The 24,323-nt window shown below is 40.1% G+C and overlaps 1 protein-coding gene across 1 annotated transcript; it reads left to right on the forward strand.

The window, feature by feature from the left end:
* Positions 1–130: 130 nt before the first annotated feature.
* LOC134140705 (cytosolic phospholipase A2 zeta-like) lies at positions 131–22,446 on the forward strand. The gene is made up of 21 exons (XM_062576259.1): positions 131–287; positions 3,244–3,374; positions 4,351–4,423; positions 5,309–5,445; positions 6,279–6,407; positions 8,359–8,399; positions 8,909–8,951; positions 9,732–9,798; positions 10,664–10,833; positions 11,402–11,515; positions 13,622–13,659; positions 14,041–14,176; positions 14,501–14,637; positions 15,197–15,419; positions 16,593–16,707; positions 17,348–17,485; positions 17,789–17,896; positions 18,549–18,743; positions 19,529–19,695; positions 20,635–20,821; positions 22,229–22,446. The coding sequence occupies exons 1-21, from the start codon at positions 131–133 to the stop codon at positions 22,444–22,446; spliced, it is 2,724 nt and encodes a 907-aa protein (XP_062432243.1).
* The last annotated feature ends 1,877 nt before the right edge of the window (positions 22,447–24,323 follow it).

Below are 24,323 nucleotides of genomic sequence, written 5' to 3' on the forward strand. Positions count from 1 at the left end.
GTGGATTTGAATTGAACTGTGTGGTTTGATTACTTGCAGATTCTCACTTAAGTTTCTTTCCTGATGGGGAATGCTTGGATACTATGGAGATACACGTATTTAGATACCACCAAATAGCTGGGGAGATGGAATGTGTTCTTCCCCAAACTGGGCCTATTCAGATTTGCCGGACACATACAGCGGAGGTTTGAAGGTTCCGCTTCCCTGTAAGTTCTTCGGCAGTAGCAGTGCTGCTCTGTTGGCACAGGATAAAGGCCTTAATCGTTTTGGTTTGCTAAACTGGTGTGGTAAGTAGCCAGCACAGTAAGAATTAACTATGTTGAGATAGTGCACTCAGCTAATGCCATAGTCCTTATGTTTCATACCTTTTTGTAATCCAAAATAGCTGTGCAGTGTGTTTTCCCTGGTATCAAATATTTACTTATTTGTTAAAAAAGAGACTATCCTCGTCACATTTGTAATATTGTCCAAAACTATAATTTATTATTTGAGAAATCTATAGGAAGAAAAAGAGATTTATATGTTGAGTAACACATGAAAGGTACCTAATGCTGATGCATTAGATATATGATAGGTCTTATGTCCAGGTGTTAAAGAGTACACTTGGGTAGCTGGAACATTGTCTCATACAACCTTTAAGTGATGTGAAAGTACAGAGACTGTGACTGAAGACTCCAGTTAGAGGCTCTTCCCAAGGCTGTGTGTGTGGGAGGAGCCCATACAGGGCAAGTGGGTCTGGCTGGCACCTTCTGTTCAGCCCATCGTGTTGTGATTCAAGAGAGAATTTCTCGGTAGGTCAAACTTTTTTTTTTTGGTCACCGTTCTACGAGCAGAGGACACGAATAATTTCTTAGGAGTGCTGTGGAGTCTTATTTACCAAATTTTCTACTCTTGCCAGGACATAGAAGGTGAGTGATGTCCTTGGTCGACTCTCTGCTATGTTGTAATTGTGGCTTTTGATCTTCTACAGCCTAATTTTGGCATGGGAGATGTTTATGGCCCTGGTTTGTGGTGGCTTTGAGGATTGAAAGTTCTTGTACCCTTTTTGGATTATTCTGTTGTTGCCTGCTGCTGGTGGATTTTATAAGCCATGCATCCCTTATGGTCCTCCTCCTTCTTTTTTTTTTTTTTTTTTTTTTGATGTAAAGCAGGGTCAATTGAAATATATATTTTTAAGATTTTAGTCTTTCCTGAAAATCTTATTATGGACAAATTACTGTACAATTTTTTATATATGTGCATATGTATATATCAAAAATGTGTATACTAAATCTGTGAGTATGTGCATGCATACTATAATATTGCTGGGCAGTGGAGGAAAAAGAACCTCAAGTATGTTATCTGATTCAGTAGCTGTGATGAGAGGAACTTGGAGCTTTTGAACAGCCCTATCTTCAGGCTAACGTTGTGAAATAATTCATATTTTCTTAATGTACTTTGGGGAGAAAGTACGCAGAGGCTGGAATTGCTGTTGCCGCCTGTTATCCCGGGAGTGATGCCTGGACTCTCTCCCGTTTCTCTTATGCCTCCCGTGTTCTCGCTCTTGGACTGTCTCTATATCTGAACCGCGCTGGAAGAGGAGTCCAGGCGCCCAGCGGGCGCTGGGCCGGGGCGGCGCCGCGCCGCTCCGCTCCTGTGGAGCCGGCCCCAACGGACGCCGGCGGCCGTTGCCCCCGCCGCCCGCCCTCGCGGGGCCGCAGCCCCAACGGACGCCGGCGGCCGTTGCCCCCGCCGCCCGCCCTCGCGGGGCCGCAGCCCCAACGGACGCCGGCGGCCGTTGCCCCCGCCGCCCGCCCTCGCGGGGCCGCAGCCCCAACGGACGCCGGCGGCCGTTGCCCCCGCCGCCCGCCCTCGCGGGGCCGCAGCCCCAACGGACGCCGGCGGCCGTTGCCCCCGCCGCCCGCCCTCGCGGGGCCGCAGCCCCAACGGACGCCGGCGGCCGTTGCCCCCGCCGCCCGCCCTCGCGGGGCCGCAGCCGCCTGCCGGGAGACCGCAGACCCGGCGCTTCGCTCCGAAGCCCGGTCTGGCTGCCCGGAGCCGCCGCGGCGGATCTAGGAGCGGCTCTGGGGACCGGCCGGAGCGGAGGGTGGGAAAGGCTGGCGGCAGTGTGGGGATCAACTGAAGGCACTAAAGGAAGCCGAGAAGTTGAAAGGTCCTACAAAACAGAAGAGAAGTTTATTTTTTTAATATTATTATTATTTTTTTAATTATTTTTTTTAATAGGACTTTGTCCTGTAGCAGATCACTTGGGTAACTCCTTCTTCCCAAAAATCCAGCGTGAACTTGTGTAGACGATGGGCCTCTAAATGAACTTAGATTTACAGACCGAAGTAGCTTAATTTACGTGCAAGGCTGGTAACGGCTCTTCAGAACTGCTTTTCCCTCTGTTTAGGTACAATATGTCTTTGTAACCTTCCATAAAACAATTCCTTTCTAAAGAATTGAGCAAGAACAAGGGGATAACGTAATAGAATAATATGTACATTATATATAATTTATATTATTCTATTATGTGATAACCCGAGGGAAGCATGCCAGGAGGTTAGTACTGAAGGGTGGAGTGCAAAGCTACTGCATATTCCACAGGAAACCGCATGGGATGATTTGCGAAAAAAGTAGGGCTTGGCGCCCGCTCCTGGAGTAAGGAGTTTCTAAAGGGTGAGGGAGGGACGAAGCAGTGATCCCCTCTGAAACACGTGATGATAAACTAGTGCGTATGGCTCATCTAATTTCTCCTCATGTTCCTTAAATATTCTGATAAACTTTTATCCATACGTTCTTTACGGGCTTTATTATGATAGTATCCAAGCGCCTTATAATCAGAAATGTGTTTTTCTTCATAACGCTGCTGTCTGCTGGTGGGATGCTGCGCTCCATGCTCAGTAAATGAGGAAAAGCCCCGGAGAGAAGAGCTACGACGCGCGCCCGTGCGGCGAGGCGTTGCTTGCACCCAGGGAACGGCACGTTCGTCCTGGCGTAACGCCGCGCGGGGCTGGTTAGCTGTGAACATGGGCAGTTTTAGGTGACAGACTTGGAACAATATCTTAAAGTGTTTTGCTGGAAGGAGCAAAATTGTGCTATGATTTTAAGGAAATGATGTTGCATGCATGGTAAAGAAGGGAGAGAAAGAAGTCCACAGACAGGTTAAGCAGTCGGGATCCTATACCCATTTCATCACCTGGTAAAACTGCAGTGTGCTGTGGTAATAAGGCATTTTTTAGTTTTCCTTTGCTTCCCCCTCAGGCCTGGAAGGTGGCTGGATCTGGTCGCGCATGTTCGGTGCCGTGCTGCTCAGCCGGGGGTCGGCCCGGATGCTCTCTGTTCTGGCTGCCGCCCTGTTCAAGGGGAAGAGCTCGCGGGTCTCTGATGAGCAGGTAAAACAACCACAGTGATCGCTGGCTGGGCAGCTTCGTGCGCAACCCCAAACCACGCAGTGCTACAGGACTGAACTTGGTATCTTAAGTTGCAGATTTGAAAAAAATCTGCTGATATCAGTAAAAGACATTCCAGTGGCAAGTCCTGCGTTTTCTCGTGCGTTTGCAGTACTGGGTCTGAAGTCTGACTTTTCAGTACCAAAATATTGTTCAGAAGAAATGACAAGCAAAAAGGAAGGTTCTTTTTATTGTGATGATAGTATAATAAAAGTTCAGTTCATTTGATACTTGCCCAAGCAACCAGGATTTCCTACCTTTTCTTATTTCTGAACATTCTTGTTTTAGAAGGAAACTTTGAGAGCAACAGGAACAGTTGACTTGTCTGGAGAAAATGCGTGGTCTCTTTTTATAACATCTTACAGTTTTGCTCTTCAGGAAAAGGTTTAAATGAGTGTTGAAAGTCACGTAACGTGCAACTCTGCAGAAAACTTTGGGCTCCTGAGATGGGTGAGTGTGTCTGTGCTGGATGCGCTCATCTGAAGACTCCTACATGCACATGTAATCTCACAAGTGGTACCGAGTTATCAAAATATTTGCTCTGTCAAAATAGTTTTCCACGTATATTAATAATATACATGTTGGAGATCATGCACGCATCAGCTAACAATTTTGTGCATAATCTGAGCTAGATTCATACAGCGCTAGTGTATCACAATGTATATGCATGTTTTAACACAGTTGAACAGAGGAAACGGATACTTGTGAAGAAAGCAGTAAGGCTGCAATGTGTAGGTAGATGAAAATTTCTAAAGAAATAGGTCAGCTCTTCTGAGACACAAATGTTCATTTTGTCCACGGTACTCATGCTAGGAGTCTCAAATCATCGTTCTTTTGAAGCAGTAAACCTGAGATTTACAGCTCTCTCTAAAAGGCAGGTTTGTACTGAATTTCCCTCTTGGGCTACCTGTCGTTTCAGAAAGAAACTCATCCATACTATAGTCTAACGGTGAAGATTCTCAGAGCGAGAAACATCCGTGGCCTGGACCTCCGTAAGTCTTTGATCCGCGCTTCGCTCGTTCGTGTTCTTGCTGGCAGACAGCCGCCACCAGCTCCTGTGGCACGCGTCTAGGCTCCACTGCAAACGTACAAACATTTTGGTTTTCAGCCTTTTGAGACTCACGAGCAGAAAAGAATCAATGTTAAAACTTTTCGGGAAATGTGGAAAACTCATTTTCCACTGAGAAACTGTTACAAAATTGGCAAGGTGAGAACTGTGACTTTGTTCTGTTAGTAAGAACCAGAAATTGTACCAGTGAATTAAACCGACTTGCACTGGGATCACAGGCCCCTCACTGCTGCAAAATCACTTTTAGAACAGCTTTAAAAGCTGTTTTGATCTGAATTAAGTGAATTAACTTTGTACTTTGGGCTTTAACAACCCTATCTTTCAACTGTGATTGCTCTTTAACAAGCAAACTACAAGCATCCCAGCTGCACCTTCCAGACCCTCTATTCATGTACGCAGGTGTTACAGACGAGGTAGCCACCTTAATGTGAGGTTGCTGGATTGCCTGTGCAAAGGATCTGTTTACATTCACAAAAATATGGGTTTGTCTTTCCCTTAAATGATTTTTTTTTTTAAGTAGCTAAGCTAGGGGAAACCATAGCTTTTCTACCAGTTTCTCTTTCTGAAGCCTCTTTGCTAAAGGTTTGTAATTAATAACACATGGTGTTGGTGGTTTAAGTAAAATATGAATTTTTATGCTTTTTAAACAAAACACACTTTGGGAAATTTTTATATTCAAAATTCTGTTGCGGATGTTCAAGGGCTGAAATACTGAAGAGATGATATAATCTGGCTGGTGGGATATGATAAGCTATGAAGAAAGCAGTGGCCTCATATGGACACACCTGCTCACTGTCTCCCCTTCCAGTGTCCAAGGCAAACTGCTACGTGGCAGTGGACCTTCCCACCGCATCTCCGGTCACTTCTCGAACACAGGTTGTTTATAACTGCAGCGATCCAGAGTGGAACGAAACTTTCAAGTACAAGATCCACAACGCTGTGAGGGTAACGCTCGTGCTTTTCTGTAACCTGGCCTGATGCTACGCGTAATACTTGTCTGACCTCTGCGCTGAGTCAAAGCTGAAGAAAACATTGGTTCCTTGGTGGAGGAGGGTGCGGCTAGTTTTCTGCTGGTTTAGCAGGCTGAGCTGGCTCAGTGCAGCACGGGATGAGCGGCGGAGCCAGCGCCAGGGAGGGAGCAGAGCCTTGTGGCAGGGGAGCAGAGGGAGCAGACCCTTGGTGGCCTGCTCTTATACTGGCATAAGCCAGCTCTGTGGAGCTCAAGTGCTAGTAAAGGGCTTTATATCCTAGGAAAAGCATTGCCTGGGAAAATGCTGGTGCAAAGATGGGAAGGTCGTCTTCTTTTAAGTGTGCTGTACTTTGAGGCAGGACAGGTGGAGAAATTTTTGCATTTTTTCCTCAGAGGAATTTATTTACAAGTTAAACTGTTATTTAGGCAGAATTTTACTGCTTTACAGTGCTGTGCAAAATCACTTTCACAGTATCACTACTGTAGCAGGTGAAGGACTTGTCTGGAACTGCACCCCAAAAACCTTAAACTAAGGCAGTTCTCCATCTATTATTTACATCACCGGGTTTCTTCAGTACTTTCACAAAGAATAACTAAGTATTTACCAGTCTGGGGCATGTGTTGGGTTGTCTTTTCACGGTTTAACAAGAACCTAATAAAACATAGTTTTAGCAAGGTGAATGGTACTTGAAAATAAAAGAACAAAGACAAATCAATTAGGAAGAGTGCTTTCATTCAGTACGTGGCTTTTACATTAGATTTTGTCTTTTAGACCTGTTTTGATACAAATTCTCAAGTTACATTACAGAATATCGTGGAGTTCACGTTCTACGATGCCAACGTCGTACTGAGAAGTCATGCTGCCTCCATTGCTTTTGATGTGGCAAATATTACACCAGGCCAGACTTTTAATCACACATTTGTGCTCAGTCACCAGGTGAGACACTTTATCCAGTTTCTCAACAGGGAACAAGACAAATATAGGAAGCAATGCATAATCAGTACGCGATATTGCTATGAAACAGCTATGAGAGAGGCAAATGGGATCCAGAGGTGTATGAGGTTGAGATATATTTCCAGTGGAAGAAGGGAGATATTAATGCCATTGAACAAAGGTCTGTCAGGATCTCATGTACAATCGTGCTTGTGACCGGTCAACTGTGTTTTAGGAAGATGGATTTGTAACAAATGCATGGATGGGGAAGTAGAGGAAAGGAAAACCTGACATCTGAGAGGACCGCAGATGACTGTAGCTTAATTTGTCTGTCACAGCATCAATTGAGAATGGACCTGTCTCTTTTCGATCTGAACTGTTCTCTTTATAACAACAATCTTGATAAGAGATGGAGAAAGCTAAAAGGCCAACATAGACATGAAAACAAATAGGTGTTAACTAACTAGGATTAAACTTAGGCTGAAAATAAGAAGAATGTTTCAGTTTTGTGGTATCTGTGAAAAACTTGACAATGATTAGGCTAACTTACTGGTGGAAATCTAAACTAGAAGCTGATGAATTGATGTAACAACTCATAGAAAGCTATGTACATTTTACTGAGCTATTTTCCACTGGCTATGGAGTGTTTCATCCTTTATAAGTTTCTAAGGGAAACTTAGGGACAAATACATTTATCTCTTTAGATAAATTGTGAAAAAGCTTTGGATAACACATGAAAATATGGAGGGAAAAAAAAAAACTTGTTATAAATAGTTTTGCTTAGACAGTTTCACAAACCCAGTATGTCTTCTGGATTTGTGGTCAGAGCTCAGCTGGTTGTAAGATTAGTGCTAGACTGTAAGCAAAGGCATCCTGTACTGCTTTCTTTACTTGAAAAGTAGGATCTGCTGAAAAAGCTAAAACAAAATATAATTATCTAACATGAATTTTCGGGATTAAAAAAGTACATTACTTGCTGTAAAAATTTAATGCCGTGCTTAGTGACGACAAGTGTTCAGAAACTGAAGGATGAGATTTTACTCAGATTATTCTTAACCCCTCCAGTAAAATATTGCACTTAAGAAAGGAGCTGTTGAAACACGCCGCTTCGCAGTCTTCCCTCTGAGCACTATATGCATTAGAGGGTTTTTAGCCTCTATTGGGAAAGGTGGGCACTGGGCTATAAAAGCCAGTAGAAGCCTGAATATTGGCCCAGACATCTGCAGCTGCAATGGCTGTTTGACATAAATCCATCACACTGGTGGAAACAAAGATGTTTCACCTTTGGACAAGTCTCCACTTGCTGCAAGATTTGTTCGGGAATTGAAGTAAATGTTTGCTTTACTTTAAGCATGCTGTAACACAAGTTCAGTCACAAACTTTTCCTGACAGTTCTGTTGCTACTGCTTCATTTGACTGCAGACTGATATGGCAAATACGACACTACTGGCTTTCTAGCAACCTGAAGAAATCCTTGCTGGCCTTCCAGGCTTCTCTACCTTAATCCTACTTAAGAATTGTAGCCTTGAGATTTTGGTGTACATGCTGCTCCTGCAGCACAGTGAGCCATGAGGAAATCCATGCTGTATATGAGACATTAGATGAAGGTATCTTTTTGGTGAAAGTATCATTTTTAGAGGTAGGTGAGAAAACAGGCTACCACTTTTTCACCCGTTAATTCTCTAGAGAAGTTTTATTTTCCTCCCCACGCTATTTCTTGGAGGCAAGATGCTCTGGTGGCAACAGGTTGAGACATTGTGGGAACAAAGACGTGCATGTAGATCAAATATGATAGACCAGTAAGAACTGTGGCCAGCTGTTGGTGAAGACCCAATGTAAAGGCAACTTCGGGAAGTTGCTATCTGGAAAATCCAATTCCAGAGGACGTCTCAAATTATAAAAATGTATTCAGATGACCCATTTGTTTATCTTTATTTGTCTCAAGGGAAAGGAGAAGAATGAAGAGTTAGATGTGGAATTTTTCTTGGGAGAAAGGTGAGGAGCCTGCAAAGTGCTTGTAGAATATAAATGTATTTGACTTAATCTTTTGCAGTTCATGATGGTACTGCTTGCTACACAAAGGAATGTGATCATGCATATGCCCATTCTGCTCCTTCCCTTGCCTGAAGGTATAAAGCACTGTTCTGGGAAAGCATGTCCTTGCTGTTTAAGGAACAGATTAGTGTTCTCCATTCCACTTATATAATTCTATTAGAATATAACTAAAAAAAAAAAAATTAGAAATTCTCTTTTCACTCCTGACTCTCTCGGTCAAACAGTAATAGAGCTCAGTTAAGCTGTACAAAAGCAACAGGCTGCTTCTCTAAGCCACACACACACAAAAAGACTTTATTTCATGAAGGAATATTGACTTTTTTTTAATCCTCTCCTGTGTGAGATTATAGCCTCTGGCTCTGGGTTTGCCAAGTGCAGCAAATCAGGAGTAAGAGGTAACTATAGCAATGAAATTGAACCTCACTTCTATTTACCCTTCATTTTCACAGCACAGATCCCCCCACTGAGGTCATCACCAATGGTGTTCTGGTGGTAAGGATTGTTTGTGTCCTGAAAGGGAATGTCTATTGAGTTTGGAAAGTGAGTGGGTTGTATTGTCTGTGCTTTAGCACTGACACAGATAACCTGCATCATCTTTCATACCCATAACATCTTTCAAATGCATATAAAGTTAGAGATAGTGCCTTCTTGCATGGCACTGTAATGATTCTTTATCCATTCTTCCACCGGATGTTACCTCCTGTATTTATAGTAAAAGGACATAGATAAGACCTTGAACTACAGGTGTAGTAACCTTATTAGCTTGTTGCAAAAATAGGCTGCTATATTTAATAGGCATGCCTTTAAATGATACTTATTATTAGGCTATTTCCTGCAAATGTCTGAGCAAGTATCTCTAGAATGAGCTGCACCTCACAGAAGTGAAAATTTCCAGTGAAACTCTTGCAGTAGGACATCTGGTGTCTCTCTTAAAGGTCATTTGAAAAGCTGCAAAGCTGCAAAGATTTGAGATGAAGAGAATTTTTTGAGTCTCTCTCAAAGAAAGTGACATTTGTTAAAATTGGAAGCAAAACCTGGAAATAAGAAATTGCAAAAAGACACTTCAGGGGCAGTTGCAAGCACCACAGAGGAGAGTGATATACAGCAGGCATGTTCTGCAGGCCCTAGGGACAAACTGATTGCAAACAATATTTTTTCTCTCCTTGGGTATGTCATCTGATAACTTATCATAGATAATCTGTGTACAGTGAGGAAATAAGCATAGCATTGTAATCAAGAGTTAAGGTCTTACAGCTCTCACTTTTAACATAGGCTCATCCTTGCCTGTGTGTCCAAGGCACTGTGGATAAAAGGAAGGCAAGCCAGTGGTTAATACAGGGTAAGTCTACCTGTTGCTTGTCATGCCCCATTCTCTTGAGGGTCTGCACTGAGGGGAGCAATACGGAGGAGTCTACTTCTCTGTAAGCAGTGTGAAAACGAGGCCCCTTCAAGCCCTTCTGCAGATCTGTCCTAAATAGCACCAGGAATAATTTCATTCAACTGTTTGGTTAGTGCTCTATGTATGTGGAGCTCTGTTTGGATGAGCGGGGATGGCACCAGGAACAAGTGGGGGTAATTGGAGATTCTTCAGTTTCCATACCGTGCACCCCAGACTGCCAGATCTGCCCTCAGTGGGCTTCCTCTGGAGCCAGCTGTAGTGCTGGGGTGCTGGGAACATGCCTCTCCTGCCAGGCTGGAAGGAAGAAAAATGTGTGTCATGGGTGGGTGTAGTGTGTGTAAAGTGCGTGTGGACTGTGTGTGTAAATGAGTGTGAAGTATGTGGAGTGTATGTGTAAAGTGCATGTAGTGCGTAGACTGTGTGGCTGCGTGTGTGAAGTGCACGCACAGAATGCATGTAAAGTACATGGTGTGCACGTGTAAAGTGTGCATATAGATATACACTTCTATATATTCTGTATGTGTGCGCATATATTCACACATGCATACATATGTGTGTATATACACACACGTATGCACACAGCTATGTGTAGCTGGGGCTGATGCAGGAAGTTTGCCCTTGGGAAAGAGCTGGGTAGGGCAGCGATGGGTATTTGTTTCCCAGACGCAGTATGATTTGCCAGCTGGGCCTGGGATTCAGGCTGTGGGACGTTTTGTGTCTAAGGAGTGACAGCTTCCACCTGAAATAGTATGTTACAGCTTTTCCTGCCTGGTTTTGTGCCCTTCACTGTGTCTGAATGTTTCAGAGAATTGTCAGGTCCACCTCTCCTTGCCTGGGTCCTTTGAGCGCTGGTCGTCCACCTCCTGCAGCGCTGAGTCGGAGGAGAAAAGGAAGATCCCCTTTGTTTTCCATGTGGACAGAGAAATCCACCCAAAGCTGCTCTTGGATCTGCTGCAAACTACACCTGTTATAGAGGTGAGAAACTGCCTCCATCTCCCAAATTTCCATCGAAGCCAGGTTCCCAGCTCCTGAGAGTGAGCCTGAGCCTTAACAGATCAACTCCATCAGAGACTGCGGGTAAAAAATATTGTTAGAAACAAAAATGACCCTGTGTTTATGCAGCTCTATCGCTTTTCAAAAATATGTTGTTAAATTGGAACTGTTTATATCAACTCCTGCACATACTACCACAAAGGCAGGCTCAGGGCTGAAGTTTGAGTGCCTCTATAAAGTGGTCAGAGAAGCTGAAGTTTATGTAGACGTAGCTTGCCTTATTTTTTTGATGTATACTTTCTATGTTTGATAGCTTAAAGGATGTTTTGTCTTTCAACTTCATGTGGCAATATGAAAGCTTTTCTGATTTAAGAATGGAAAGAACAGCTATTTTTACACATTTTAACACTGAATGTAGAATTTTGACTGCCACAAGTTCACTGTTGATAAATATATTTGGGGGCAATTTTATTCTGTTTGTGATGATGGGAAGATGCATCTGTAAACGCTGACCAAAAAGTCTGTCTAAATTCACTATTTTGCCTTGAAGGAAGGATGGAGTGAAGACTTGAAAATGCACACTGAGCATTTAGGAATGGCATCCATACCTGTTTCAACACTTCCTCAGGGGCAGGAACTAGAGTTTAGTGTCCTGGTAGGAAAGGTAACGTTTATTTTCTTTCTATGTGTGTTGGGGTCTGACAGCAGAAAATGACAATGATAGTATTTTATTTTCAAGTTTCCTATTGTTCTTAATTATTGTCTTGTAAATTGAGGCTAGCAAATTTGTAATACAGCGGTTGAATCCCAGACTTATTTCCTTTCCCACCTTCTTCTTAGTCTTTTCTCCTTTTCCTCTGAGACACTTCAGCAAAATACTGCCGACAACACAGTTCCCAACACACTGAGGAACACGGCTCAGCCACACAAGGGGGAAAGGCATGAGTCCTCCCCTCCTCCCAGCCCACTACAAGTGTGATGAGGCAGGAACTTGGCTCTGGGCTTTTTAGTACAGAATGTGATTTTAGGTTTCCTGGGCTCTTTCAGAGAAAAGATAGTGCAAGGTAAAAGCACCTTGTAGGAAGCATTTGCCCCTTTGGACCATTATTAAAATTCAGACTCTTAAGATAGAGGTTATTCTTACTGTGTTAGTAAATTTTAAGTTGAAAAGCACAATAAGGCCTTGTTTTAATATATTTCAGTGATAATGAGCCAAAAATGAATAGTTACACTGTCTTTTAGTATTGCTGTCACAAAAATAGACAAAACATTGTCCCTGATCTCCAATCCATGCATTCAGCTGTGAGGTTTGCAAATCTGCTAGAAACTTTACCTGCACACTTGGCTGGAATGGGGCTGGGAGATGGAGATTGTGTGTGTAGATTATCTCACAGAATGGAGAAGGACAGCATGACAACTAAGAGAACTGAGGAGGAGAGGTAAAGGAAAGGACTGAATGAGGGAGAGATGAAGGAAGAATGAAAAGAAGAAAATTTTGATTAGAGCAGAGTAGGTACTACAGGTTGGTTAAAAGCAGTGAGGAGTTTGAAGAAGAATGAAAGTCAAGGGGAGGAATAACTGAGGGTCTTCAGGAGAAGAGTAGAAATAAACTTGCTGATGTTCATTTTCTCTTTACTTTTTCGATTTCATATTACTCTGCCCTTTCCGATTTACCTAGTCTGCAGGGTGAGTGCTGGGAGGGATTCAGGCTGAAAAAATGCCTTTTTCCAGCAATGCTGACAGAAAGCAAAGAGGCGCCTGATGAATGCCCTGGGTTCAAATGCTCAAGTCTCCAGCAACTAGCCCCTTACATACCTACGGTACCTCCCAATGGAAAGTCAAGTGTTCAGCAACTGAACATCTCCTGTTTTTCCATTTTTCTACTCTTTCTTTATTTCAAGGCCTGAACAATCTGTAAGAACAATATGCTGATTAACACTGTGGTTTACCTCTGCGATTTGCATGTCAGGCTTTGCTATGTATTCTTTGAAGTGGTATGAGAATTTAAAATTTATCCTGTGAACGCTGATGAACAAAATTCCTGTTATACCAGTGGCTATTTAAAACCTCCTACCAAGCTGGCTCGTCTATGTAAAAAGGCTACATAGATTAATCTATCTAGCTTTTTAAATTTTTGTCAAAAATGTTACAGATATCAAACATTTTGATTGACAGTAACTTACTAAAACAGTAAAATGTCTGCTACATAGACTACAGAACTCTTCTTTTGCTTTTTTTTAACTCTACTTTTCATTGTATACATCACTTAATTCTCTAATTAAATGTATTTTACCAGGGAGAAATAAAATATCTCCCTTATTCAGTCTTTAGTTTCCTGCACAGGTTGTATTTTGTTTGCGCGTATCAGAGTTGTGCAGCATACATATGTTGAAGACTTCCTTAAACAAGTAGCAAGCATTTAGATAGCTTCTGTTATGTCATATCAAAGTAAAATTGCTCCATTTCTTTAGTAGTTAAGATTGGTGTCAAAAGATAGACGTGTCATTGCATCAATACCCCACATTTGCTCCACAGGATGCTGGAGTGCTTAGTTCTGTATGAACTTTCAGTAGAGATATATGCTTGAAATTGCTGTTCTTCTTTTCTTTCATATTCAAGAATAATGGTCATTTGATTGTATTTCTCTGAATCTGAGAAACAATAGAATGGCTCCGAGTTGTTTATTCATGCCAGTACAATATTTTCTTTAAAAAGCTATTAGGAACTTTTGTGAAACTATTTCAGTGGCAAGCTTTTTCTCTTTTTCTAGGGACAAAGTGTAGATATGACTTTGAAGGTTGAAGAATGGTGAGTCAGTTATTCAGAAATTCCTGAAAAAGCCCATGGAAAATAAATTCAGTTCTCAGAATAAATTTTGTAAATTTGACAGTCACTTCCATTTATAGTTGGGCAGAAAAATTGTTTTAAATATAGCGTTTCTTTTATGTACTACTTTAACATTACCATTTGAATGAGAGCTTATTTGAGTTGTCATGTTTCTTCTCATTGCAAAGAAAAGTGAAGTGATCTGATATTTTGGGGGGGAGCTAAGGAATTTCTCCTAAAGGCACAGCACTCAATACTACTTCATTTAATTGTATAACATACTCCCTTCAAAAACAGTTAGTTAGTTCTTGAGTTGTTCCTTTTTACTGTTTTTCTCACTTGTGCTTTTTTTCTTGAGTGTAGTTCTGATGATCTTGATGTACGCCTTGGTTTTAACCTCTCCAGAGGAGAACAACAATTTTTGCTTAGAAGGAAAGGAAAATCTTCTAAAGCACTAAAGAAGGTACTCAAGTTGTCAAAAGCACCTTTGAAAAATGAGGTATGACTCTTCTTTTTTCCAAAGATATCAGAAAACGTGTCTTTGTGATTAGCCTGTGATAAGGGCCAAGGACTACAGCGGAAAAGTATTATGGTGCTAGCGAATTTCAGTTCAGTGGGAGTGGCCTGATAACAGAAGCCCATTACAGGAATGTTTGCGCTTCTTGCATTTCTGCTTGTATTTTTATTTTGGTGTCTCATAAGAGAAACTGTAAAAATGAATCATAAGCCACAGTGAGCCTGGGTACGTACAGATCATCATTATATACACTAGGTTATTCATGTGTCATGCTTTTCACTGCTTTTCATTGCTTTCATCCTATAGGTCCCTACAGTGGCGGTTGTGAGTTCAGGAGGAGGGATGAGAGCCATGACTGCTCTCTATGGCAACTTGTTAGGACTCCAACAACTTTATCTTTTAGATACCTTGACATATTTGTGTGGAATTTCAGGATCAACTTGGTATGTACTGTAGAATTTAATTTGTGATAACTCTGCGATTTGATGACCCCTGTAAGTACAGCCTTGGGAATTAATGTTTTCTGCTCTTTTTGCAAATATATTTGCAAAGAGCAATGGGAGTTAAGTTAAGTTAAGAAGTTAAGGATTTCCTGTTGAATCAAGGAAAAAATGAAAATGACCTGTATGTGTGTCTGTCTCTAGATAGAGAAGGCACGAATGGAAGCATTGGTAAACTTCCAGTTTCCATGAGTATTTTTCAAATGTTTCTGCATGCTAAGAAGTATTTAGTAAGTTACTGAAAACCTGTGTTCTTTAAGAGAACATCACATTCCCTGAAAGTCAGTGTTAACTTTGAAGCCAGATAAATGATCTACAATAAAACTGAATAGAACAGCAAATTCCTTTCAAACTTTGTAAACTACTTTCATTACATTTTTTTTTTAAAAAAACCAAACCTACACAATTTTGTTGCAATTAGTGTGTAGGGAAGTTATCGGTTTCTTGGAATATTACTACTTTCTATGCGAGTTTACTGAAAAACTGATGACTGTTATGCCAGGTGCCTGTGTAAACTCTACGAGGATCCTCACTGGTCCCACAAAGATCTGCAGGAGGCTATTAGCGCCGCTCGGCAGTTTGTGACCAGCCGCAAAGCAAAAGCATTTTCTGTGGAACAGCTGGTGTATTATTTCCAGCAGTTATGGATGTTGGAGAAGGAAGGGCGGAACGTCACCCTGACAGACCTGTGGGGTCTCATAATAGAGTATTTTTTGCATCAAAAGGTAACGAATATCTGTTTGAATTTGTAGGCAACTTTCTCTTGAGACTTGCAGAAAAGCTGACTGAATGTTTTTTTAAGAGATGAAATATTTGCTTTATAAAGGAAATGAAAGCCTGAAATGTCAACCAAAGTGATTAAAATTGCAGGAGAATCATAAAATACTCAGTATTTTATATATTTAAAGCTTAAATTCAGGCATCAAATCTTCATGATATTTTTGTGAGGAAGAAGTATTACCTCATTTTGCTGATGGGAGAGCTAGGACACAGATTATTAGTTGCCTGAGATCATACACTGCTAAGGGAAAGATAACATCAGAATTCAGGAATTTCTGAGTCAAAATATTATGGGTAGGTGTGTTTGTGTATGTCTAGTCCTGTGTGTATCTCTTCATAAATTTATTGTCCGTCTTAACACCTAGAGGGACTCTTTTAGATGAGACAATAATACTTTGTTCATTTTAGTGATGCCTGTGCCATGTAAGATCTAGCTATTAGCTCTGCAGATAGCCAAAAACTGTGTCAGATATTAAAAAAAACAAAAAAACAAAAAAACAAAAAAACAAAAAAAAAAAAACCAACAACTGTGGGAAAAGACTGAGACGCTTCACTTTTCATGATACCATTTAATTCAATTGCAAAGCTGTTGCTCTCTGTGCTCGAGAGCACAAGTTGCCTTCTGGTGAAAATTCATTCAACTATGCCTCATGAATAATACTTTTAAAATTTATAACATGTAGCTTAAGAAAACAGTTGTGAAATGCAATTTAACTTTTTTTGACTTTTATCAGTTAAATATTCATCATTTCCTTTGACAAGTTCCTTGAAAGCTTCTCTTTTATGGTATGGTCAGGTAATTAAATTATTGGGAAGTAAGTTAAAGTAAGATTTCAGAACGCATCAGCTGTTTAGCAGTGTCAATCTATATGGATGTTTTTGCCATGGTAGATGGAACTGCTCCATGAAAGAGGGATAAATTTCTTAATCTATTCCAGGTCAAGTCACATACATGGCTTGTTTTAGTTCTCACCAAAATATTGCCTTGCGACAGTATGTTTATGTATGCCCTGAGCTGTGAGCTTTGGGTAATAAATGATTAACCACCTCAGTCTTGTGATATTTTAAGGACAAGAGGGAACACCAATTTAAAAATGATATTTTTTTGCTGTGACCAGGAGAACCCACGGAGGCTGTCTGACCAGCAGGCAGCCGTGAGGTGGGGGCAGAACCCTTATCCCATCTACGCGGCTATCAATGTGAGGCCCAATGTTGATAGCAGCATGTTTGCAGGTATTTACTTAAATTTTGTAGATAATATTTTCTACCTCAGGTTTAAATATTTGTCGTTGTCTACAGGCTAAACTTGCAGTACTTTAGTACCTTAGTGTATTCCTTTATCAAACTAGGGGGCTGGTGAGCAATGGTAATTACAAACTCTTGTGCATTTCTTAACATCATAAAATCATGTCCTGCTAAAAATCAGAGTGGGAGATGTATTTCCATTTTAATATTTGTCATTTTTTTGGTCTCCAAAACCAATTTAAATCAAGCAAATTGGCATTCAAAGTGAAGTGGTGGGCTGAAACTGTCTACTAAATTCTACTATTCACCAGTACCAAATAACTGAGTACTGGCTCTTCTCCATGTTCTAAACTTCCTAGTAATATCAAAATGCAGGGCTAGTGAGAAAGTCTTGTATCTAATTGCAGTGCAGCTCTGATAAATAGATCTGTTTTCAAGAAATAGACACCATTGCCATAAAAGACACAGGTCAGGAAATCTTATCTTGCGTCTTAAGAGATTTAACATCTGATGACAAAGGGAACGTTGGTGTGAGGGCTATGAATAACTTGTCTTCGCTAAATGATTTCCATTGTAATAGGGAAAGAATTTAAATTTGAGATAATGATCTTGATTAACTCTTTCCCAGAATGGTGCGAGTTCACACCTTATGAGTTTGGTATTCGCAAATACGGAGCTTTTATCCACACAGAAGATTTTGGCAGTAAATTCTTTATGGGGCTGCTACGTGAGAGGCATCCAGAACCCAGAGTTTCCTTTTTGCAAGGTAAGGTCTGAAGCATGTGATATGCAACTACTTGATTTGGTATGTGTTAAAACAGGTGTTAAGAATAATATATATTGAATTTTTAAACAACTTTGTTGGCACTATAAGAAGTACCTATGAAAACTATTTCCATCTCGCTTGGTTGAACAAGGGCTCTCTTTGAATTAGGATATTAGGTCATCTCCAGATTTTTATCCAGTATACAATAATTCTGATGAAGGGAAGATAAGTTTGTTTCATAAGCAAAAAGCTAGTTAGTACTTGGAATGTCCTTACTTTAATGCATTTTCTTTTTTTTTTCAGGCGTATGGTCAAGTGCGTTTGCTACAAACCTAGAGCAAATTTGGAAAGAGGTGGTTTCCTCAAAAGCTGGCTTTCTGGAATCTCTGAAAGCTGCCATAAAACGCTTCCGTAAAGATTCTTAAAATCATATGAAAAAGCCATGAACTATTCTCTTTATTCCAGCAAGTAGTCTGTTGTCATAGCATGAAAATATGCACCAAAGAAGATATAGGAGGGATTTAAAAGAACTGCCCACTCGTTAGCTAGTTTATTTATAGGAGGTGGTAGTATAAGGTAACACTGATGAGAAGTATAGAGCAATACAACTCATATTCCAAGGATATATTGCTCATGTATGAATGAAAGCTAAAAGTGGCCAATGCTATTGCTATAAATGCTTAAAAAGGCTATATTTACTCAACTGTAACAGAGTCAGGGGATTATGTAACAATCCACGTTTTTAACATTTTAAACTTAGATAATACCTATCCATGGTCCCATCAGGCTCAAATCCTGTAATGTCCAAGGTAGAAATATTTTTAGTTTAAATCCATACCACAAACTATGCTGTAACCAAATTTAATCAACTGTTTCTGGATTAGATTTCCACAGGCAAATGACATGTAGAGTCTGAATACCCTTCTTTTTCAAGACATTACTCAATATTACTCTCAAAAAGGCTGCCCCTTTTGTGCCTAAAATCCCAAGTGTTGTAGAGGGGAGAAGGAAAATGATCACTTGATTATGAATTTATCTTGAACCTTGTGTGTTGTTTTTGCAGATGAGATTCATGGACATCAGTATCCAGATACTTCCAACTTTGAGACTCGGATGGTAATGCCAGAAGGAGCTATTTTAAGTTTATTTCAGGATTTCTCTAAGTATCGCTTTACCTCTGGACAAAATGTGAACTACATGAGTGGACTGTACCTTCACAAAGACTACTTGAAAGCCAAGGAATTTGTAGCTTGGAAGGGTAAGTAACACCATATGAGCAGAAACCAAGGGATTCAGGACAGTAAGGAAGAGGTTAGCGGTTGGTAAGAGCACATGGGTGCATCATCTGAGAGGGCTCGTGTGAAATCCTGTTAAAATAGAACAGAATGGCTAGAAAGGGAGGAACTCTTCCAACTGTAACTGATATCTTAAACATATTTTTAGAAAATCAGTCCTTTATCACTAGTGTTGTGGGAGCACTGTATCCATGAATAAGGTAAGAGAAAGCATGAAGGAAAAACACGCTGTTCAAATTCTGACTTTATTTACTTCTGTGAAACCATATTCATAGTGTTGTCTTCTCTCAAGTGAAAACAGAATTTGAGCATATTTCGAGTGAAAGCACCCTCACCCTATTCATTATTGGAAATCAGCATATGTGAAGGTTGTCTGCTTTTGTTAAAAGTTGGCTTTTTGTTCTTAGAGCATAAATTGATGTTTTAAGTGAGCCTGACTTCCTCTGCAGAGAAGTTGCTTAATATTTCCCTTTTAGTGTGCTAGAATGATGTGAGGATATAATAATAAATGTGTGAGTTACTCAGATACTATCCTATAAATTCCATAAGAATTCTGTTAGGAAACAAACATTACACTGTTTTTATTTTTTTTTATTTTTACTTTTTTATTGAACATTCACAATGGAGTTGTCTTAATTCAGTTTGTGATGCAGATATAGGAATGTCATGGTTCTAACATTTGTCGTGAACATATTGCATCATTTCACTTTTGTTCTGGCTTCAGGGAAAGTATTTTGCGTTCTTTCAGGTACACAACTGGATGCACTCCCCAACCATTTAACGCCTATGGAGGATAACCTGTATCTGATAGATGGGAATTTTTCTATCAATTCTCCTTTTCCTTTGGTGCTTCATCAAGAAAGAGATGTAGATGTCATTCTGTCTTTCAATTATTCTTGGGAAGCCCCATTTGAGGTGAGAAACAACTGAGCAGTTGCACAAAGATGTGTGCTCTATCTGGGATACACAATGTGACAAGGAGAGATTTTTCCTTTCTTTTTTTCTTCTCCCTTCCCCCCACCCCCCCCCACCCCCGGCTGTTTGGTGATTTTTGGCAGTTGCAGCTCATTTCTCAATATACAGTCTCTTTATATGAAACTGTTGTGCCATTTCTTTAAAATGCTACCTGAGGGAACATTAAATCAATGTTCTGTGTATTAAGTACTTCAGATGCTGTTAGCAGTTTAAAAATAGATAGAGAGACCATTTCTAAGCAGACTTTTTGTGCCAGTACTATCGCTGCACTTAAATGCATACAAATGACCAAGTCACATATTATACCGTGGCACAAAAATAACATTTTAAAATAACGCTTATCATAACAAATGTTTTTGCATTGCATTACCTATGTAAATGATTGAATCCCTTTCTATCCTAAATGTAATTTAGGATAAAACTGTAAATATGCAGATTATTGGCACAATTAGGTGAAGATCCAGTATTCCAGCACAAAGATATCTCTCTCTTGAGCTAAAGAAATGATTTCTGAATCCAGTGGCCAGTAGTGTCAGTGTTAGTAAATTGTTATAAAATGACTATTAGATTTTATTAGAATTGGGTTAGTGGTTGCATTGGCACAGCCAAGGAAAAGGAGTTTATATGTATTGACATTTGTTGTAGTAGTACCTAAAGCATCGGGCCAAGGCTCCACCCTCCTGTGAAGATAACCTCTTCTCAGCTGTCTTGTAAGTCTGGCTATAGCAATTGCAAGACTTTACGGTTTCTGGCACTGAGCACTTTCAGAAATCCAGACTTCATTTGACTCTCTAGAGAACAGAAATTAATAACAATCTTGATTACCTCATTGTAGTCTCTTTCAATACAGAAAAGGACTTTTCTTTCCTCTGAGTTCAGGTGCTCCATAAAACTGAGAAATACTGTGAAGAACGGGAAATCCCCTTTCCACGCATCGCTGTCAGCGAGAAAGATGAGCAGAATCCGAAGGAGTGCTATATGTTTATAGATGCTGAGAATCCGAAGGCTCCCATAGTGCTTCATTTCCCACTAGTGAACGACACCTTCCAGGAATGCAAGGCGCCAGGTAAAGGAGCGTGTCTGAGATTGTGTGTGATGCTGCATATTTATCGCCTGTGCAACCACCTGCAGATGCCTAACACTCTGCGGGGGTTGCTTCTCCAGGGGCTACAAAACAAAAGTAGGATTTGTGGGTTTTTTGTTTTTGTGTTTTTTTTTTTTTTTTAAAAAAAAAAAAAAAAAAAAAGACTGAGTCTAGAGTGCCAGAATATCTGTATTAGGTACTTAAGAAAATACTTTCTCTGCTACTTAAAGGTATTACGTACATTATGAAGGGCATGGTTTTTAAGACTTGGAGTTTAAACACAAACAATAACAGTGGACTGAACTGCTTATGCGATGGTGAAAATTAAGGTATTTAATAAATAATCGTTAAGATGTACAACAAATAGAACAAAAACAGAGCATCTGTGGTTTTGTGGGGTGTATCATGTATAACTTTTTCAAAATGGGCAATCTGTTTTCTTTGGTTGTTTCATAGGTATTATAATCTGTTAAAAGTGAAACTAGACAATTAATGGGACATACAGGGTCACATACTGATAGTACTCACTCAAATTGAGGGGAGGTTTATGCATGATTCCCAAAACTAGTCAGTATCTTAATGATTTTATAAAGATTGTTATTTTTATGGGTAATGCCAAACTGGGAGGAGTTGTGAGCAGCTTGATGAGCAGGGCAGCTAATCAAAATGATTATATCAAGCTGAAGAGACAGTCTAAAATCAACAAGACGACATTCAACAAAGGCCAAGTGCAAAGTAACACAGCTAGGAAGGAGAAAATAAATGCACAGATTCAAAATGTGCTGAAACAGAAGAATAACCTGTGAGATACGGTCGGTCAAAATTGAATGTGGTTCAACATGGTGCTGTTTCAAAATGGCAAACCTCTTATTTGAAGGTGTTGCTGGGAAAGCCATATTTCAACTAAAAAGGAAATTATTTTATTTACTTGACAGTGTTGAATTCTGAGCTTGAACTTTTTTTCTGTTCTTTAGAAAAGATACAAAACAAGAGATGAAGACTAGGAATAAAAAGAGGATTAGAATACCTCTAAGGAAAGATTGAAGGAATTGGGCTAATCTGGGCTAAAAATAAATGTGGTGCCATTTCAAACATTGTTGTTTGTATTAGCCTCAGAAATAAAGACCATTTTTAAAGGCTAATTTATCCCCTATGACTAGAGCATATGAAAAAAAATCCATTTAATATCATTTTAAAGCTTGTCTGTCCATGCTAACAAAGAAGCCAAATTTTTTGGTGCCAGTTAATGTCTTTAGTAGCAATACATATTTACCAGTAGCACATATAGATTTATGATAAAGTAGAAATATGCAGAGGAGAGAATATCTGCATTTTCTTATACATATGTTAAAACAAGGAATATTGTCTTCTGCTTTTTCTCTTTGGCAGGGGTAGTACGTGAGACGGAAGAAGAGAAATCATCTGGGAAATTTGCTGTCGATGGGGAAACATCTCCTTATTATACCATGAATTTCACTTATCGACCTGCAGAATTTGATCAGCTGCTGGAGCTGTGTCGTTACAACATTGTGAACAATAAGGATGCAATTTTTAAAGCTCTTGCTTTGGGAATGAAAAGAAGAGCACAAAAGAGCAAAGGGGAATAAGGGTCTTTTGCTTGTACTGTGAATGATTGTAGGCTGTTGAGTGAGTGGCACCAGGCAGGAATTTTTGATGCTAAAAGGATCTGAAAGTAGATGGCAGTTTCTCAAATGCAGGATCTATTAGTAGATTCCAAGATGCTGATTAAATAATGACATGAAAATGTCTCTGTGGATGCCTGATTTATTAAACTTTTGTGCAATATATGAACAAGTGAGATTAAAGCGCAGTGATGGTTTTTAGTCATTCAACGGCATATAGATGTAAACAAATTTCCAGCATGCCAGTTGCATAAAGTTAGTTTTCTCTGTATGAAATAGTGTAATGGTGGCACCAAGATGTGGTAGGATAGGTGATAAAGGGGTGTGTATGTATACATAAATATATAATAGTTTTTTGGTGGGATCTTCATTGCATTTATTATACCCACTGGCTGGGTAAAGTTAATATAGGTCTATTAACATGTGCTGCAACAATACAGCATTTTGCTATGTAGCCACATGTAAAAAATTGTGTAGTAACTGAAGACCCTATATTCACCATCTTGAAAAGTGGATCTCTCCAACCCAGATGTTATTTGAGTTAACCAGCTAGGGTGTTCTTTGTCAGTGCTTCATGAGCCCCTGTTTTTATGGGAGCTGCTTCCTTGCTGTTGGAGTTCTCAGTCCTGTAGTTGTAATATTCCTTTAGCAAGTTAAAGTGGCCTTGAGTTTGCAAGGCACTGGCCAGCAGGAGATTGTGGAGAAGACCAAACTCACCCCGTTTTGACTGGAGTGCTTTTTAAGTAGTATGTCTGTCTTTTATAAAAATAAAATAGGTTTTAATGGAAAATGCAAGGATTTTTCTCTGCTGCTTTGATGCTTTAAGGAGTTTTTCTGAGGAAGAGTGTACATGGCAAAAATGGTGAAAACTGGACAGAAAATGCTGTTGGAAACACTGCATAAACTGAAAAATGTCTTGTTAATTTCTTTCTGCGGATTAGTGGTTCTTTGTGTTATTTGTAAATGAAGTAGATGCACCATTTTTGGGTCACCTCCCCATAAGGAGGATCATCAAAAGATCTATCTTTACGGCCAAAGAGAAGTTAGGAAATGGAATAACAAGTCTGTGCTGTGAAGAGCAAGCGATGGCTTGAAAAAAGTTAGGAGAAAAAAAGCAGACGGGGCAGATCTGCCACTTGTGCTCTGGCAGTAGTGCCTACACTTGGCAGCGTGCAAAACTGAGGCTTCCAGTATGTCCTTGCAGCGTTCTGAAGTACTGGTGAATCCACTGTTAAGATACCTCAACCACTTAACTGTGGGTTGGGGCTGTAGGAAACAGGGGTCTTTTGTGCCCAGTGATCGTGAAACTACTTGGTTCATGATTTAACAAATTCAGTGAGATTTCTGAGACCCCATGTAATGCTTTTTATGTCTATTCCCAGTATTGTGTGCTCTTTCTTTCCCCACACTTAGCCTTTAGGCGGCACTCTTTGAGAGGAGAATATAGCAGCCATATCTGCTTGATCTTTTATTCTGGTACTTTTTCCCAGGATGCTGATTTTTGTTTAGAGGTCTGACACTTCTGCTTACCCAGAGCATCTAATTCAAATGCTTCTCCATGTGACAAACACTGTATTTTCCCCATGAGATCATGAGAGGAGGATCTGCTAGAAACGTGAAAATAATTAGTCTCTGATATCACGGAGACTTCATTAATCATATTTTGGTTGAAGTGGAGCTGAAGTATGATACTCCTTTAACATATAAAGGAAATAGGAATTTTCAAAAATGGATCAGATTCAAAAATGGATTAGTCTGATGTACTGCTCAATAAATTACTTAGAGCAAAATGTCATAATCCATTACATTCGTAATTTCCTGTGGGACTGTAACTGGTTTAG

This window comes from Rhea pennata, chromosome 5, assembly GCF_028389875.1.
Source record: "Rhea pennata isolate bPtePen1 chromosome 5, bPtePen1.pri, whole genome shotgun sequence".
In the NCBI taxonomy this organism is placed as follows: Eukaryota; Metazoa; Chordata; class Aves; order Rheiformes; family Rheidae; genus Rhea; species Rhea pennata.

What these genes read in the sequence shown, in the direction of transcription:
- LOC134140705 (XM_062576259.1), top strand. Translation starts at nt 131, where the DNA reads ATGTGTTCTTCCCCAAACTGGGCCTATTCAGATTTGCCGGACACATAC. An exon ending in AAACTACACCTGTTATAGAG is followed by an intron (nt 10,834 to 11,401) that starts GTGAGAAACTGC and finishes TTTGCCTTGAAG; the next exon opens with GAAGGATGGAGTGAAGACTT. An exon ending in ACTTTGAAGGTTGAAGAATG is followed by an intron (nt 13,660 to 14,040) that starts GTGAGTCAGTTA and finishes TCTTGAGTGTAG; the next exon opens with TTCTGATGATCTTGATGTAC.